Source organism: Athene noctua, chromosome 20 (genome assembly GCF_965140245.1).
Source record: "Athene noctua chromosome 20, bAthNoc1.hap1.1, whole genome shotgun sequence".
NCBI classification, from domain to species: Eukaryota; Metazoa; Chordata; class Aves; order Strigiformes; family Strigidae; genus Athene; species Athene noctua.
The window spans coordinates 2,797,548-2,810,281 of NC_134056.1; the positions used below are offsets into that span (position 1 = coordinate 2,797,548).

Here is a 12,734-nt window from a genome sequence, read left to right on the forward strand (position 1 = left end):
TCCCCACGGCACTCCTGCCTCCCCACGGGCCCTTCCCTGCCCTCCCCTGCCACCCCCAGCCCCAGCCCCCAGCCTCCCAGGCGACCCGCAGAGCTGGGGTGGACAGATGCCAGGGCCCAGCACCCCCCGAAGTGGGGTCAAAGCCATAGCAGGGACAAGAGTACCCTCACAGTATCGGTGTGTTATCAAAACTGTCTGCACCGACATCTGCTGGAGAAATCTCTCCCTCCGGTGGAAGCACTGGGGTGCACTGGGGTCCTCCCAGTAACTGTCTTAGGTGCTCTGAGACACTTGTTGACGCCATTTGGCCCTTTTGTTTTAGTTTTCCCACCTACACACCTCCTTACCTTCTCAGATTTCATATTGTCGGGGCTCTGTACTCTTTGGGGAGAAACACTGGGAAGCTGCTAAGTCCTGTCGTGCTGTTTGGGCCTGAGCTGCTCCCGTACACAGCCCAGCGCGGAGGCACAGAGCGCTCCGTCCCGCTGCCTCGCATTACTGCCCGTTCTCACGAGCCGTTCGGGGAGCACCTTCCCCTCCGCCCGCAGCCGGGGTTCAGGCCAGAGCTGTCGCCTGCACCGCTGGGCACTGGGAGAAGCTGGAGAGGCGCTGCCTGCATGGAGGCCTCGGGGAGGTGTGAAGTCCCCTCAGCCCCAGCACCGGGACTGTGCTACATTTCACGGCCTGAAAAAATGGTTTCCTCTGCTGGCGTGAGGCAAACCCCACGTTTTCTTGCAGCGTGTCCCACCGTGGAGCTCTCCCCGTCGCTGGGATGGGAGGCAGCGCGGGGGTCCTGGCGCTGCGGCCCCCTCCCTGCCAGCAGGGCCTGCCCCGGGGGGAGCTCTGCCCCCTCAGCCCCCCAGGCCGGCTCCCGGGTCCCCTGGGTGACACCGGCCTGTGGCCCTGCAGGGGTCTGTTGTCCCGACAGGGCGGTGCCTGACCCTCCCGCCCGAGGCGGGTTTTATTCCCGTTTCCACACAAAAACCGTTTTTCCCCTTTTTCCCTGAACAGGGCGGCACCGCGCAGCCCCGCCGCCCCCGTCTTCTCCGCCGAGGCCACGCCCCGCACTGCCCCACCCCGCTCTAGCACCGCCCCTCGCGCCGCTGTCCAGTCACACGGCGAGGTGGGCGGAGACAAGAAGGGGGCGGGGCTCGCCCGCCATTTTGTTTACGGCGTGGCGGACGCGAAAGGGGCCCCTAGCGACGGCGCGGCGGTTGCTAGGGCCGGCCGCTTCGCGCGGTGCTTCCCGGCGGCGCCAAGATGGCGGAGGCGGTGATGGAGCTGCTGGAGCGGGTGGCGCGGCGGGAGGCGCCGCTGGAGGAGCTGCGGGCCCTGCGGCTCGCCGTGCAGGCCGTGCCGCCCGCAGCCCTCCGCGCCCGCCTCAGCGACGACCACCTGGGAGCGCTCTTCGCCCTCCTCAGCGTCAATGACCGGTGAGCGGAGGCCCGGTTTCGCGGGCCGGGCCTGGCCCCGCCGCCTCCTCTTTCCCACTCTCCCAGAGCGGGGCCGCTCCTGCTGCTACGCCGTCTCCCTTCCCGCCCTCCCTCAGGGCGGGGGCTGGCGCAGCTGCGGATCCGGGAGCACCCGGCAGCGTCCCTCTCCTGAAAGGCTCGGTTTTCTCTCTGTCCCGCACAGGGAGCAGGTCTCCGCCTGTGTTTCCGTCCTGGAGAGGCTCCTGCAGGCCCTGGACCCGGTCTATGTCATCCAGAACCTCAGAGAAGAGCTTCAGAAGGGGCTTTTTCACCCCGACGACTCCGTGAAAATCCTCACCATATCTCAGGTACAGCGTTTTCCTCCAGGAGGAGGGGACAGGGCTCTGTCTGGAGCCAGGCTGGGTTAGTTCTAATCTGCTACTGTTGTTTCATGTCCTAATTTGTGACAGAAGCACTACACCCAGTGTTTTCTGCAGAAGTTGTGCTCTTAACCACTCACGCAATTTTGAATAAATATTGTGCAATGTGTTAGTATATAATGCTTTATGATGTGTCTGTTAAATGTAGCGAATAAAACTATGTCTTGACAGAAATAACTTGAAGCCAGCGCTGGCAGCAGGTGGCATAGGAATTAAGTGCAGCAACATTTTGATATTAAGGGTACTTTGAATAATATTGTGGAAACAGTGAAGAGGACTAGGCTGTAGTAACTTGACACTTGTTGCATTAATTTAAATAGAATCGTGAAACAATCTAGTTTGGAATGGACTTTAGAGGTTTCACGTTCAGCCCCCAGCTAAAAGCAGGGACAGCTTGCAGCAGGCTGTGCAGGGTATCATCCAGCTGATTTTTGAATATCTCCAAAAACGGTGATTCTGTCTGGATGGCTGTTCCAGTGCCTGAATGTCCTTATAGTGGAAAAAGTTCAGTTTAATATTATCTTCCACAATTATTTGGTCATGTCTTTAGGTTGGGAGGATTGTTGAAAATTCAGATGCTGTTACAGAAATTATCAACAGTCCTGAACTATTACGGCAAATAATAAATTGTATTGGTGGAGAGAAGATAGCAGTGGCTAAAGAGGTAAGCGTTGCTTTTTTTTTTTTTCTTTCCTCTAGAAATGGGCATAGACACTGCACAAAACGTCTTTTCTTTTGTATCTGAGATGACAGCCTCCCCTCTTCTTTGAAGAAAAGGGAACTTATATTACTTCCATTGCAACAGACAGCTCTTGTCTCCCAGTAGCTGTTAATGCCAAAGTGAATTCGTAGATCTGAATTTAATGTCAGAGACTTGGATCACAGTAACCATAACTAGCTTTTGTCAACAATACAGTAATGCTCATTGAAAAGTGAATGACAGCTGAAATTTTAGACGTGTAACTTGATTTAGTATGATAATAAAGAACAGTAAAATTAACTCAGATCATCTTGGATTTTCTCCTTTTTGTGTTTTACTTGTAATAACTTGTTCTTTTCTTTCTAGGCCATCAAATCTCTCTCAAGAATAGCACAGACACAAGATGGCTTAGAGGCTTTATTTGTGAGCAGTTTGTTGAGTGACTTGAAAAATGTCATGGCAACAAATGATATTGTTCGATACAGAGTATATGAGGTAGGATGGGATCAACGTTTGCGTTTGAATGACATGATGCTGCAGTTCTCTGGGACTGTAGTTCTGGTTTACAATCCAGGTTTTATGGCTTGCTTTTAAATTAGTACCCACTACTGCTATACAACTTTTTCTTCATGTCTGTGTTTTGTTAAGACTACAAAGGAATAGGAAGAGTACCGCAGTGTTGGCCCTCAAATAATATCATAACTTTCCTTTCTCAGTTTATGGTACAAAAGTGTGTATTACTGTTTACCGCTTATTTTTCTTACTTGTGCCTCGGGAATTGGAAGGGCTACAAAGATACAATAAAATGTTTGTTTCTCTGAAAGTAAAATAGCTGCTGTAGTCTCTTAACCTTTGGATGGGAAGTGCTGTTGAAACTTTTGCATGGGGGGGAAGAGACCAAGAGAGAGATGCCAAATGTGTCAGTCTAGTTATGTACAGCAAAGGAGAAAAATGCAGTTTAGCCATTGTAAAACTTAATGGGAAACTGTGAATAGGAGCCAAATGCATGTGCTGTAAACTTGGAACTCCTTATGAACTTGTTTCAGGCAAACATTTAGGTTCATTATGAAAACATAATGAAATTTTATATTTAATATATAGGTTTAGTCAGTTTTGTAAGATGTATTTGGCTGTTACTGTGAATTGTTATCATTATAATGTTTTTATAAACCAGCCTTTTCTTTCTTGTGCTTTTATTTAGTTAATTGTTGAGATTTCTTCAGTGTCAGCAGATTCGCTAAATTACTGTGCAAACAGTGGATTAATATCAGAGTTAATTGGAGAGCTGACAGGAGATGATGTGCTGGTCAGGTATGTTGGTAGTGAGTTTGCCAATGAGATTTCCCCCGTTGCTGAAACTCTGATGTTCAGTCTTAAAATAACACTCTTTAAACACATTTGTGTGAGTTTCTCCTTAAACTCTTTTCGGGAAAACGCTATCTGCTTCTTCTTAAACAGCCTGGACAGTTGGGGTAGTTTGGTATTTGGGTTTCTTTGTTTGTTTGGATTTTGTCTTAAGGGTAGAAAACCTGTTTTTTCTTAATCATTGAATACTTCAAAAACCCATCTGAAATAGGCCCAAATAACTGTTTGTCTGTTACAGAGCTACGTGTATAGAGATGGTGACATCCCTGGCCCATACTCCACATGGGCGTCAGTATCTTGCTCAGCAAGGAATCATCGATAAAATTTCAAACATCATCGTTGGTGCAGAGTCTGATCCTTTCTCAGGCTTCTATTTACCAGGTTATATCATGCATTTCTTGTTACCAGTGTTCACTGCTTGCTTTTATTAGTGAGTTAAATGGACTGTTCAGCTTCTGTTTTGAAAACTCAGGTGAATTTTTGTATATTAAAATGTGTATGGTGAATGTATACAAAAAATGTTGAAGGACAGCCTAACACGTGAATAATATTAACAGTGGTAGTGCAGGTAAGATCTGGAGAGGCTGTACTATGTTTGAAGTTTGTGTTAGTGCAGCCTTTTTTTTCTTTATGAACTCAAGAAGGCAGCTGTTAGATCATAAATTAAGTAACTTCCAAAACAGTGGCTTGTCCCTTAGTTTTGTCCTTATTCTGATTCCTTTCACAAATACTATTCAGTCTTGATAACACTAGTTTAGCAGTGAAACAATCTTCAATAGATGTCTGTTTAATTTTGAGATGTCTGTTTAATTTTGACGTTGTTATTGTTCCTCCACTCTGAATGCTTTTTTTAATCTTGTTCTCTCAGGTTTTGTTAAATTTTTTGGAAATCTGGCTGTTGTAGACAGTCCACAGCAGATCTGTGAACGTTATCCTGTCTTCATGGAAAAAGTCTTTGAAATGGCAGAAAGTCACGATCCGACCATGATTGGAGTCGCTGTGGACACGCTGGGAATCCTGGGATCAAATGTGGAAGGCAAACAGGTTTTACAGAAAACGAGTCAGTATCTTTTTTTTTTTTTTTTTTTTTTTAATCAAACTTTCTCAGTATGTCTTACTATACAAGAGTGAATTGGTTTGGTGTAACTGAGAGAGGAATTGGACAATGTATTTATCTAATAATAATCAAGGGTGTCTGAATAGCTGTGCTGGTGCAGATAAGGTGGTTTTTAACTCTCTTGCTGGCCGTGGCAGTGTGAAATGCCTGGCAGCTAGAATTCTGATACCACAAGTGAGATTCAATTTATTCTTTTCTAGTGAGCTGCATGATATGAATCATCCGTAATTGGGTTATTTTAGATTCCTCTGTTTCTACTGATGTCAAGACCTTCTCGCCAGCATTAGGAAAATGAATTATTGTGTAATGATGCTTTCTGTAAAGATTGCATTGTTTCTCTTAATGTGAAACCGTTCAGAGTATCCAAAGTAGGTGCTAGACTTCTGGCTGCTAGTTCAAACTTTGCTTTTTAAGTATTGTCAGATAGCTGTTGGAGAATTGTAGGATGGGATTGAAGATTTCTAATTACAAGTGTATTAGGGTCCACACTTCCCAAGATAACTCAGTTATCTGTGACGCATAACTTCCTTTTTGGAAATGTTTGGGTAGTGTGGAGAATTAACATAAAAGCTTTGGATTTGTCTATCTTGGATCCACGTGAAGCAAAGAGAATCTTACACTGCTTTTATTACAGTAGATCAGGAAATTGCCTTTCTCAGGTTTAACGTACCACACGTTCTACCAGTTAATGTAGAATAATGTGACTGACGGGTAACCCTGTGTTTCTGTAGTGATCTGCCTCAATTAATTAAAAGCACTTTTGTTTTTATTTTCAAAGGAAGTCGATTTCAAAATCTGCTCAACAGAATTGGGCATCAGGCAAAGAATGCCCCCACAGAGTTACGCCTTCGATGCTTGGATGCGATTTCATCTCTTCTTTACTTGCCTGTAAGTTTGTGGCTTGGCTTGTTGTCCCTTTTCCCCTTTAAATCTACAAGAATGAAATTATTATACATCTGACTAATTGCGTGAAGGCTTTTTGCAGCACCTGGCTTAGGTAGAAGTGGCAGCTTTCTAGTATTCCGATTCATTAACTTCACTATATCAGGGAATTTCAAAACAATGATTTGCTTAAATTTTTGAGTTTATTTGTAAGAAGCCAGGTGTTCTGAAATCTGTTTATAAAACATGAAATCAAGACAGCATTGGCAAGGGAATGAGAGTAAATAATATTCTTGTGCTTTAAAGGGATGGTGGCAAATGATCCAGTGATCTGGTTTTAATAGTGTAGCTCTAAATGAGCGAGTAAAGCGTTTTCATTTGTTTTGCACTTACCTCATGTATCAAGACCGATTTATTTAAATCTGTCCTCCAAACTAAATGAAATACAGAATGCCGTTTCTTCATTCATGAAAATAAGCTGAAAATTTAAACTATTTTCACTTCATCTGCCGGTGGTTTGTTTTAAATAACTTCCTTAACTGTTGAACATATACTCAAAACTTGAAAGCTTTTTGTGATCCTAATCAAGCTCTCATTTTTGTCCGTGATGCGTGTAGCCCGAGCAGCAGACAGAAGACCTTTTAAGAATGACTGAGTCATGGTTCACATCCTTGTCTAGCCAGCCCTTGGAGCTCTTCAGGAGCATCAGTACCCAGCCATTCCCAGATCTCCACTGTGGGGCCCTACGGGTATTTACTGTAAGTGCTTTTTGTTTTTAAAGATAATACAGTGAATTGTATTGCTGTTCAGTCTCAGATTATTTTTTTTTTTTTAAGTGAATGCCACAAACTTACTGAAGCCCTGAAGTGGTGAGAAATTAAGGCCTTCTGCATTGTCCCCCAATTGCATTCACCGTTTAAATAATGCAGCAGACATGTCATGTCTGTAATACTTATTTTTTTTATAAATTGGGGGGAGGGGGGAGCAACAGCCATGCTCTAGGGTGCTGCTTCAACATCAGAGGCACTGCTGTGATAATTCACTTAAAACTTTAAAGATAAGCCCTTCACTTAATACAGCTCAGTGCTGATCTTTAAAGTCTTTGTTTTCCAGTGTTAAACCCTGCTGCTTGATTTGAGTGGTGATTTTTGTCACTACTGTGTAGAATGAATATCCCATTCTGTTTTTTCTGTTCTTTGACTGTTTGCGTAACAACCGACTGTGTAACTGTTGTTTCGGTTTTTAAAATGAGGTGTTTCCCCTCCCCCTTCTCTTGCCTTCATGTTTAGGCTATTGCAAATCAACCGTGGGCCCAGAAGTTGATGCTTGACAGTCCAGGGTTTGTGGAATACGTTGTAGACAGATCTGTGGAGCCTGACAAAGCTTCGAAGGATGCCAAATACGAACTGGTTAAAGCCCTTGTAAACTCTAAAACTATCGCGGAAATCTTTGGAAATCAGTATTACTTGAGGCTTAGGGCTTACCTGCGTGAAGGCCCTTACTATGTGAAGGCAGTTTCTACTACAGCTGTGGAAGGAGTGGAATAATGTCTTTGTGCTGGTTCCTCTTCTTGCAAACCGTGTTATTGAAATAGGTGTTAAAAGATAAAAGGTGTAAAGATTTTTTTTTTTCCCCCCATGGGAGTCTCTTTGGATTGTCTCTAAAGGAACATGAAGCACTTTGAATCTATTTGAAATGAGAGTCACGAGAGCAAATCAAAACCTGTAGGGCAGTAATTTCTCATAGAATGTCATGGCAGAAGTTCTCTGTGTACTGTTGTGAGACAAGTAACCAAGGTAAGCACTCAACTCAAGTCAACTGCTGGCTGTGTCTTATTTTGCAGGTATTATCAGTGTTTAGTTAAACTGTTCTTGGGGTTGGAGTTCCTATTGTGTTTTCTCAGTAGATCACAGTTCAATCAAAACAAAACAAAAAAATCAACAAAAAAACCAGACACCAAAACACCTTGAGGTTTGTAACCTCAGATGCTGCCATAGTTTCTCTCTCTTTTTTAAAAGTTTTTTTTATATCTGCTGAAGTTGGCACTTGCATGGCACATACTCTTTTAGTCAGTCATATTGTCAGAAGCCCTGTTGCCAAGAATAAGCTAGTAACATTCTGTCCACGTGAGGGAGTACGAACTGGATTCTCTTCTGTTTTCAACTTGCTGGATGTAAGTCTTGCTTGAATAAATAATCCTAAATATTGTTTACATTTTATGCTGAGGATGAAAAAAAAAAAAAGCGCTTTTAGCCCTTTTAAAAACAAATGAACGCACGCTTTAGTGTATAAAACCAAATTGGGAGCTTTGTCTCCCGTGTTGACTGCAACTTTGTGTGGCAGCTCAGTTTACTTGCTCAAAAGGAGCATGAGCTATAGCACTACAAGTCTACTTCAGAACCAAATCTTAAATTGTTTACGCTATTTTTTAACAGATAAAATTTTTTAAGTGTTATTTAAAAAAAAAAAAAAGTATGATTTTAGTTTGCCTGAATTAGAATGAAAGGGGTAAGAACATAAAGCTTTCACGTTTAAGGGCATGAACTGGATTGGGAGGATGGAAATGTAGCACCTTACCAAGTTGTGTATCTTCTTTGGAAGATGGTCAGCTAGCTGCAGGTGCAAGACTAGCTGGACACCCTGGTGATGTGTCTTTTGCCCATAAACAGAGACCACTTTATATAAAAGGTTTATATTACTTTTGTTGAGGATGTAAGAAACAAATCTGAGGAACAGCTTTGGGGGACCATAATAAAACGTGAAATTACTACTTTTGGGGCTTATTTTAGTAACGTGTCAGGTGTCTATGGAAAGTACTTGCCTTGTGTTCCCACTCTGCCAAGTGAAGCAGGATGATCAAGTCACACAGTAACTCTCTTCTTGCTTGTGGTAGCTCAGAGCTGCAGCAGAGGTGGTGATACTGCCTGCCAGAAATTGCTGGCAAGGTGTCAGAGCGGGCTCAGGGGAGCTGAGGAAGATCCCTTAATGTTTAATGAGCTGTCTGAATGCAGGTGATCCACCTTGTTGCTTACGATCTAATATGTACTAAAGTTGTCATCCAACATTATACTGCTGCTGCTGTTTTCATCCTGGGTGTGTGTAATAAACATCTGCTAGTGGAAATGCAGTACACGGCGTCTCATTTTTGAGAGGAGAGAAGCTTTGTGAACCCTGCATCCAGAAAAAAAATATAAAAGCGCTAAAAAAGAAATGAAAAAAGAGTATAGAAGTCCTTAGTTTGTGCTTGTATCGGGCAGTTCAGCTTTGTTATTTTAGGTGGCTTTGTGTGCTGGTGGCTCTGTATGAGCCGAATACTAAAATCTCAGTAAAAGAAATCAATATAGAAACCTTTTCTGCAATTCATGAGTCTCTTCCATGTGTGTTTTCAGCTGTTGCTTTTGAAGGCTACTCTGTGTGCTAAGTCTTTAGCATCTGCTTTGCATGGTACGTTTGCCAAATGCAATATTTTAGAATACACAGAGATGCCAAACAAGGGGATTTTTTAAATATATGCACATATGCTTTATTTTGTTGAGCTTTGAGCTCAACATTCCCATTAATTGATCAAACTCTTACCCTTTATTATTCACATGTAGTTCTCTACCCATCCTGTGTTGCCGTATGGCTTACATGTTGCTGCTGGTGTATCTTAAATACCACGGGAAAATGTGTGTTGTCCCTGTCCTCCCCCTCTAAAGTAACAGGTGGAGATAACTGAAGAAAAAACAGAAATGGAATGAGAATTGAGGTAAAGTGCTAAACTTGATGAATTTGGTTTAAAAAAAGGACCCAACCAACCAAAAAACCCTGCCACCCCAAAGCAAAACTCATCATTTGACCCTGATTAACGAGCAGTGTAACTTGGTACTTCAAGAATCGTGGCTCCTTTGGGGCACAGCTGGAATTCCTCCCGTCACGGCAGGAAGAGAAGAAGGGCCCTCAGAGGTCCCTGTGTCTGTCACAGACTGGCCCAGCTCCTCTTCCTCCTGCTGGCAGAGCTGGTGTGGAAGAGCTCACCCAGAGGCCGTGGGCATGGGGGGGGTTGTGTTCTGCGCCTGGTTCCTCATTTGGGGGATTTTTACACTTTGGGTAAGGTCAGTGTTGCCGGTGTGCTGGTGAGTTTGTTGTGACTTCACCGCTCCAGCGTCCTGTCACGGCAGCGTGCTGCTTGTGTCCGTGTTTCTCAGATGCCAGGACTGATGGAAGTACAGGATTCTGGAGCGGGTAAGTTGGATTTCTTGCCCAGCTCTCCCCAGGCTGTTTACCTAAGCGCTTCCCATGACAGGTCAACGTCTCGTGTGGTTTCCCCGGTGCTGTAAAACGGGCTGCTCAGAAGTTGTGCCTTTTTGTGGACTTTCAGTAGATTCCCCTTTGTTTGAGAATACTTTGTAGGCAGGTGATGCCTCGCAGATGAAAAATGCAGAAGGAGTTTTGGCATAAGGTAGAGGACTTCTAAAGCTGGATACAGTTTCTTGGAATACTTTTTCATTTTTTCCCTGTATGCATGTAGGTACTTACACAGCTAGAGTTCTCTTGCTACTGTAACACACTGAGAATTCAGTTGCTGGTGGAGGGAAGAGAGCTAACAGATGGTTATTACTGAATGTTAACAGGATAAAGCAGCTGGTAAAAGAAAATTCAGACTTTCTTCGCAAAAGTTAAATCTTAATCAACGAAATGAAGAACCTCATTTTTTATTCTATCTAAGTTAAACTGTTTGAACTTATCGATATAGGTCAAAACCTTGCAGGACACCAGGCTGTAGTAAGTTTCCAGTAATGAGCAATCTTTACCATCGCTTGTCTCCTTCCAGTCTTTAAATAACTCATCCTCCTCCATGTTGGAAGAGGTGAAAATGAATTTATAGCAGCATCGATTGTAGCTGATGTGCTTCTCCCCGGAAAATCGAGAGCTGTGAATGGGACTGATGCCAGCTTTTTTAGCACAGATTCCAACAAAGACATCGGGGGGCACTGAAACAGGCACCTCCTTGGCAGCCACGTACACCTTGCGAGCGACGTCCTGGGACACGACGAAAGCGCTCCCGTGGCAGTAATCGGGGTAAAACTCCTCTGAGTATTGTTGGATGGGAACAAAGCCAGGGCTTTCGGGGTCTCTGTCAGGCACTCCCTGATGAACAACCCTCCCGCTGTAAATGTCCTCTAGCTGTGTTAAGCTAAGCAAGTATCCAGCCAGGCTTGGAATACCGACAAACGTGTCTTCCTTTGCTTTAAGAATGTACCTTGCACGGGGACAGAAAGTCACTGTCCACTCCAGGCTCATCAACATCTTCTGTGTCTGTGTCTCGGGAGAATCGATGAAGTTGCCTTCAATAATGTCTCTGTGCTTTTGAGACTCTTCATCGATCTCCAGCTGGGTGCTTACTGAAGCTGGCTTTCCTAAAGCAAACAGAGTAAGGACAGCATAACCTCTGATGTCTGTCACGTTGCCCCATGTCTGCCTGATCACGTTGCGCCTTGTTCTGTTTTCTGGGCTACTGCAGACAAGAACGAGCAAAAATATCTCTTGATCAGGGCATGTTGCTGCACTGCTGACGGTGTGGGAGAGATTGGCCTTTAGAGGATCTGTATCTAGCTTCCTGGCCCTCTCCCTGATTTCGAGCGTCTTTGCATCGGTGTAAGAAAGAGGTAATGACTGCAGGAAATATTCCTCCAGTAAATCTGCTCCAAAAAGCAGCACATGGAAAAGCAAGACATTAAAGAGAATGAAGCACCACTGGTGAGTCCGGAGCCTGCAGAGTGTCAGCTGGGGAAGAGAAGACACAGACACTGAATTCTCTTGCTACTAAAAAACCCCCTTCATTTTCTAATATATTAATGCAAAACAATCACAACTTTTATGCGGTGGTCTCTTTGTATTATCAGTGTAAGGCTGCCCTTCCTAGAGACCAAAGCAACCCTACTGCTTGTGGCACAGGGAGATCCTGAGCTGAGGACATTACTGTAGCTCAGAAGGCTCCTTTCTGTGCACCCATACAAGGAAATACGGAAGAATAACTCACTATTAATATTTTTCTGACTGTTTTTAACCTGCTGCTGGAGGCCTGAGCTCCTAATGAGGACGTGTAATGTTAATGTATCCTCAAAGGAGAGCCTTTGGTGCTTGGCCTGACATGGCCAAAGGAAAGCTGGCAGGGTAAGAAGCTGAAGGGGAAGATGTTGTTATCCCTGCTGCCCTGGAGGGAACAGGGGTGCTGGCCCCCCTGGTGTGGCTGAGCAAGGAGCCAGAGCACTTACCTGCATGGCGGTGGGGTTCTCCCCGCAGCAGGGTCTGCGTTGGTGGCAGTTTCTCCCTGGCAGAGGCTTACAGGGCAGCGTTTGGATCTGGGTCTGCAGGATCCAGTTACTCTCCAGTACCCAGAGACTACGGCTTCCACCTCACCTGCCTGCCGGGAGGAAAGATGATCCCAGGGAATGATCATGTTGCAGCTGCATAAAAAACCCAAGCAAAACTCTAGCCTTTCCCTTTATTCGTTTCTGACGCTTAGGGTTGGGTGTCTGAGAAATAAAGTGAAACAACCGCTAGAGCTCGCTCGGTAAAAGGGGTCCCCTGGTGCTGTCGTGAATCTGCGCTAGGTCTGCCAGTCTGTTGCTGTTTTTCTGGGCTTTTGTTTTCTTTTACAGCCATGCCTTCTTGGTGTTGGTTCCCTGGTCCCCTGGCAGTTGGCCCCTGCACTGAGCGCTCTGCATCTCCCAAGATGGAGCTTTGGGGTGTGAACTTGTGGGTTTGCCTTGGGGGGGGGGGGGGTCCCTGTGGATGTGAAGGATGCCCTAAGGCTGTGGGCACTGCTGGGCCAG

The 12,734-nt window shown here is 44.9% G+C and overlaps 2 protein-coding genes across 3 annotated transcripts; one reads left to right on the forward strand and one right to left on the reverse strand.

Moving 5' to 3' along the window:
• Positions 1-1,195: 1,195 nt before the first annotated feature.
• PSMD5 (proteasome 26S subunit, non-ATPase 5) lies at positions 1,196-9,039 on the forward strand. 2 transcript variants are annotated; one of them, XM_074924017.1, is made up of 10 exons: positions 1,196-1,433; positions 1,636-1,780; positions 2,403-2,516; positions 2,919-3,047; positions 3,754-3,863; positions 4,156-4,298; positions 4,786-4,977; positions 5,813-5,922; positions 6,534-6,674; positions 7,206-9,039. In XM_074924017.1, the coding sequence occupies exons 1-10, from the start codon at positions 1,261-1,263 to the stop codon at positions 7,461-7,463; spliced, it is 1,515 nt and encodes a 504-aa protein (XP_074780118.1). In that variant the 5' UTR covers positions 1,196-1,260; the 3' UTR covers positions 7,464-9,039. The 2 variants fall into 2 exon arrangements, with proteins under 2 accessions (XP_074780118.1, XP_074780120.1); XM_074924019.1 differs by lacking the exon at positions 2,919-3,047.
• A 441-nt stretch (positions 9,040-9,480) lies between these two features.
• Positions 9,481-12,298, reverse strand: B3GALT9 (beta-1,3-galactosyltransferase 9). The gene is made up of 2 exons (XM_074923820.1): positions 12,174-12,298; positions 9,481-11,682 (listed from the first exon to the last, which is right to left on the reverse strand). Exons 1-2 carry the CDS (start codon positions 12,177-12,179, stop codon positions 10,582-10,584), a joined length of 1,107 nt encoding a protein of 368 aa, XP_074779921.1. The 5' UTR covers positions 12,180-12,298; the 3' UTR covers positions 9,481-10,581.
• Positions 12,299-12,734: the final 436 nt, after the last annotated feature.

Bases quoted from the DNA above. Each gene is read 5' to 3' on its own strand.
- PSMD5 (XM_074924017.1), top strand. From the start codon at position 1,261: ATGGCGGAGGCGGTGATGGAGCTGCTGGAGCGGGTGGCGCGGCGGGAG. The intron at 2,517-2,918 runs GTAAGCGTTGCT...TTTTCTTTCTAG, and splicing joins AGATAGCAGTGGCTAAAGAG to GCCATCAAATCTCTCTCAAG. The intron at 4,978-5,812 runs GTCAGTATCTTT...TTATTTTCAAAG, and splicing joins ACAGGTTTTACAGAAAACGA to GAAGTCGATTTCAAAATCTG.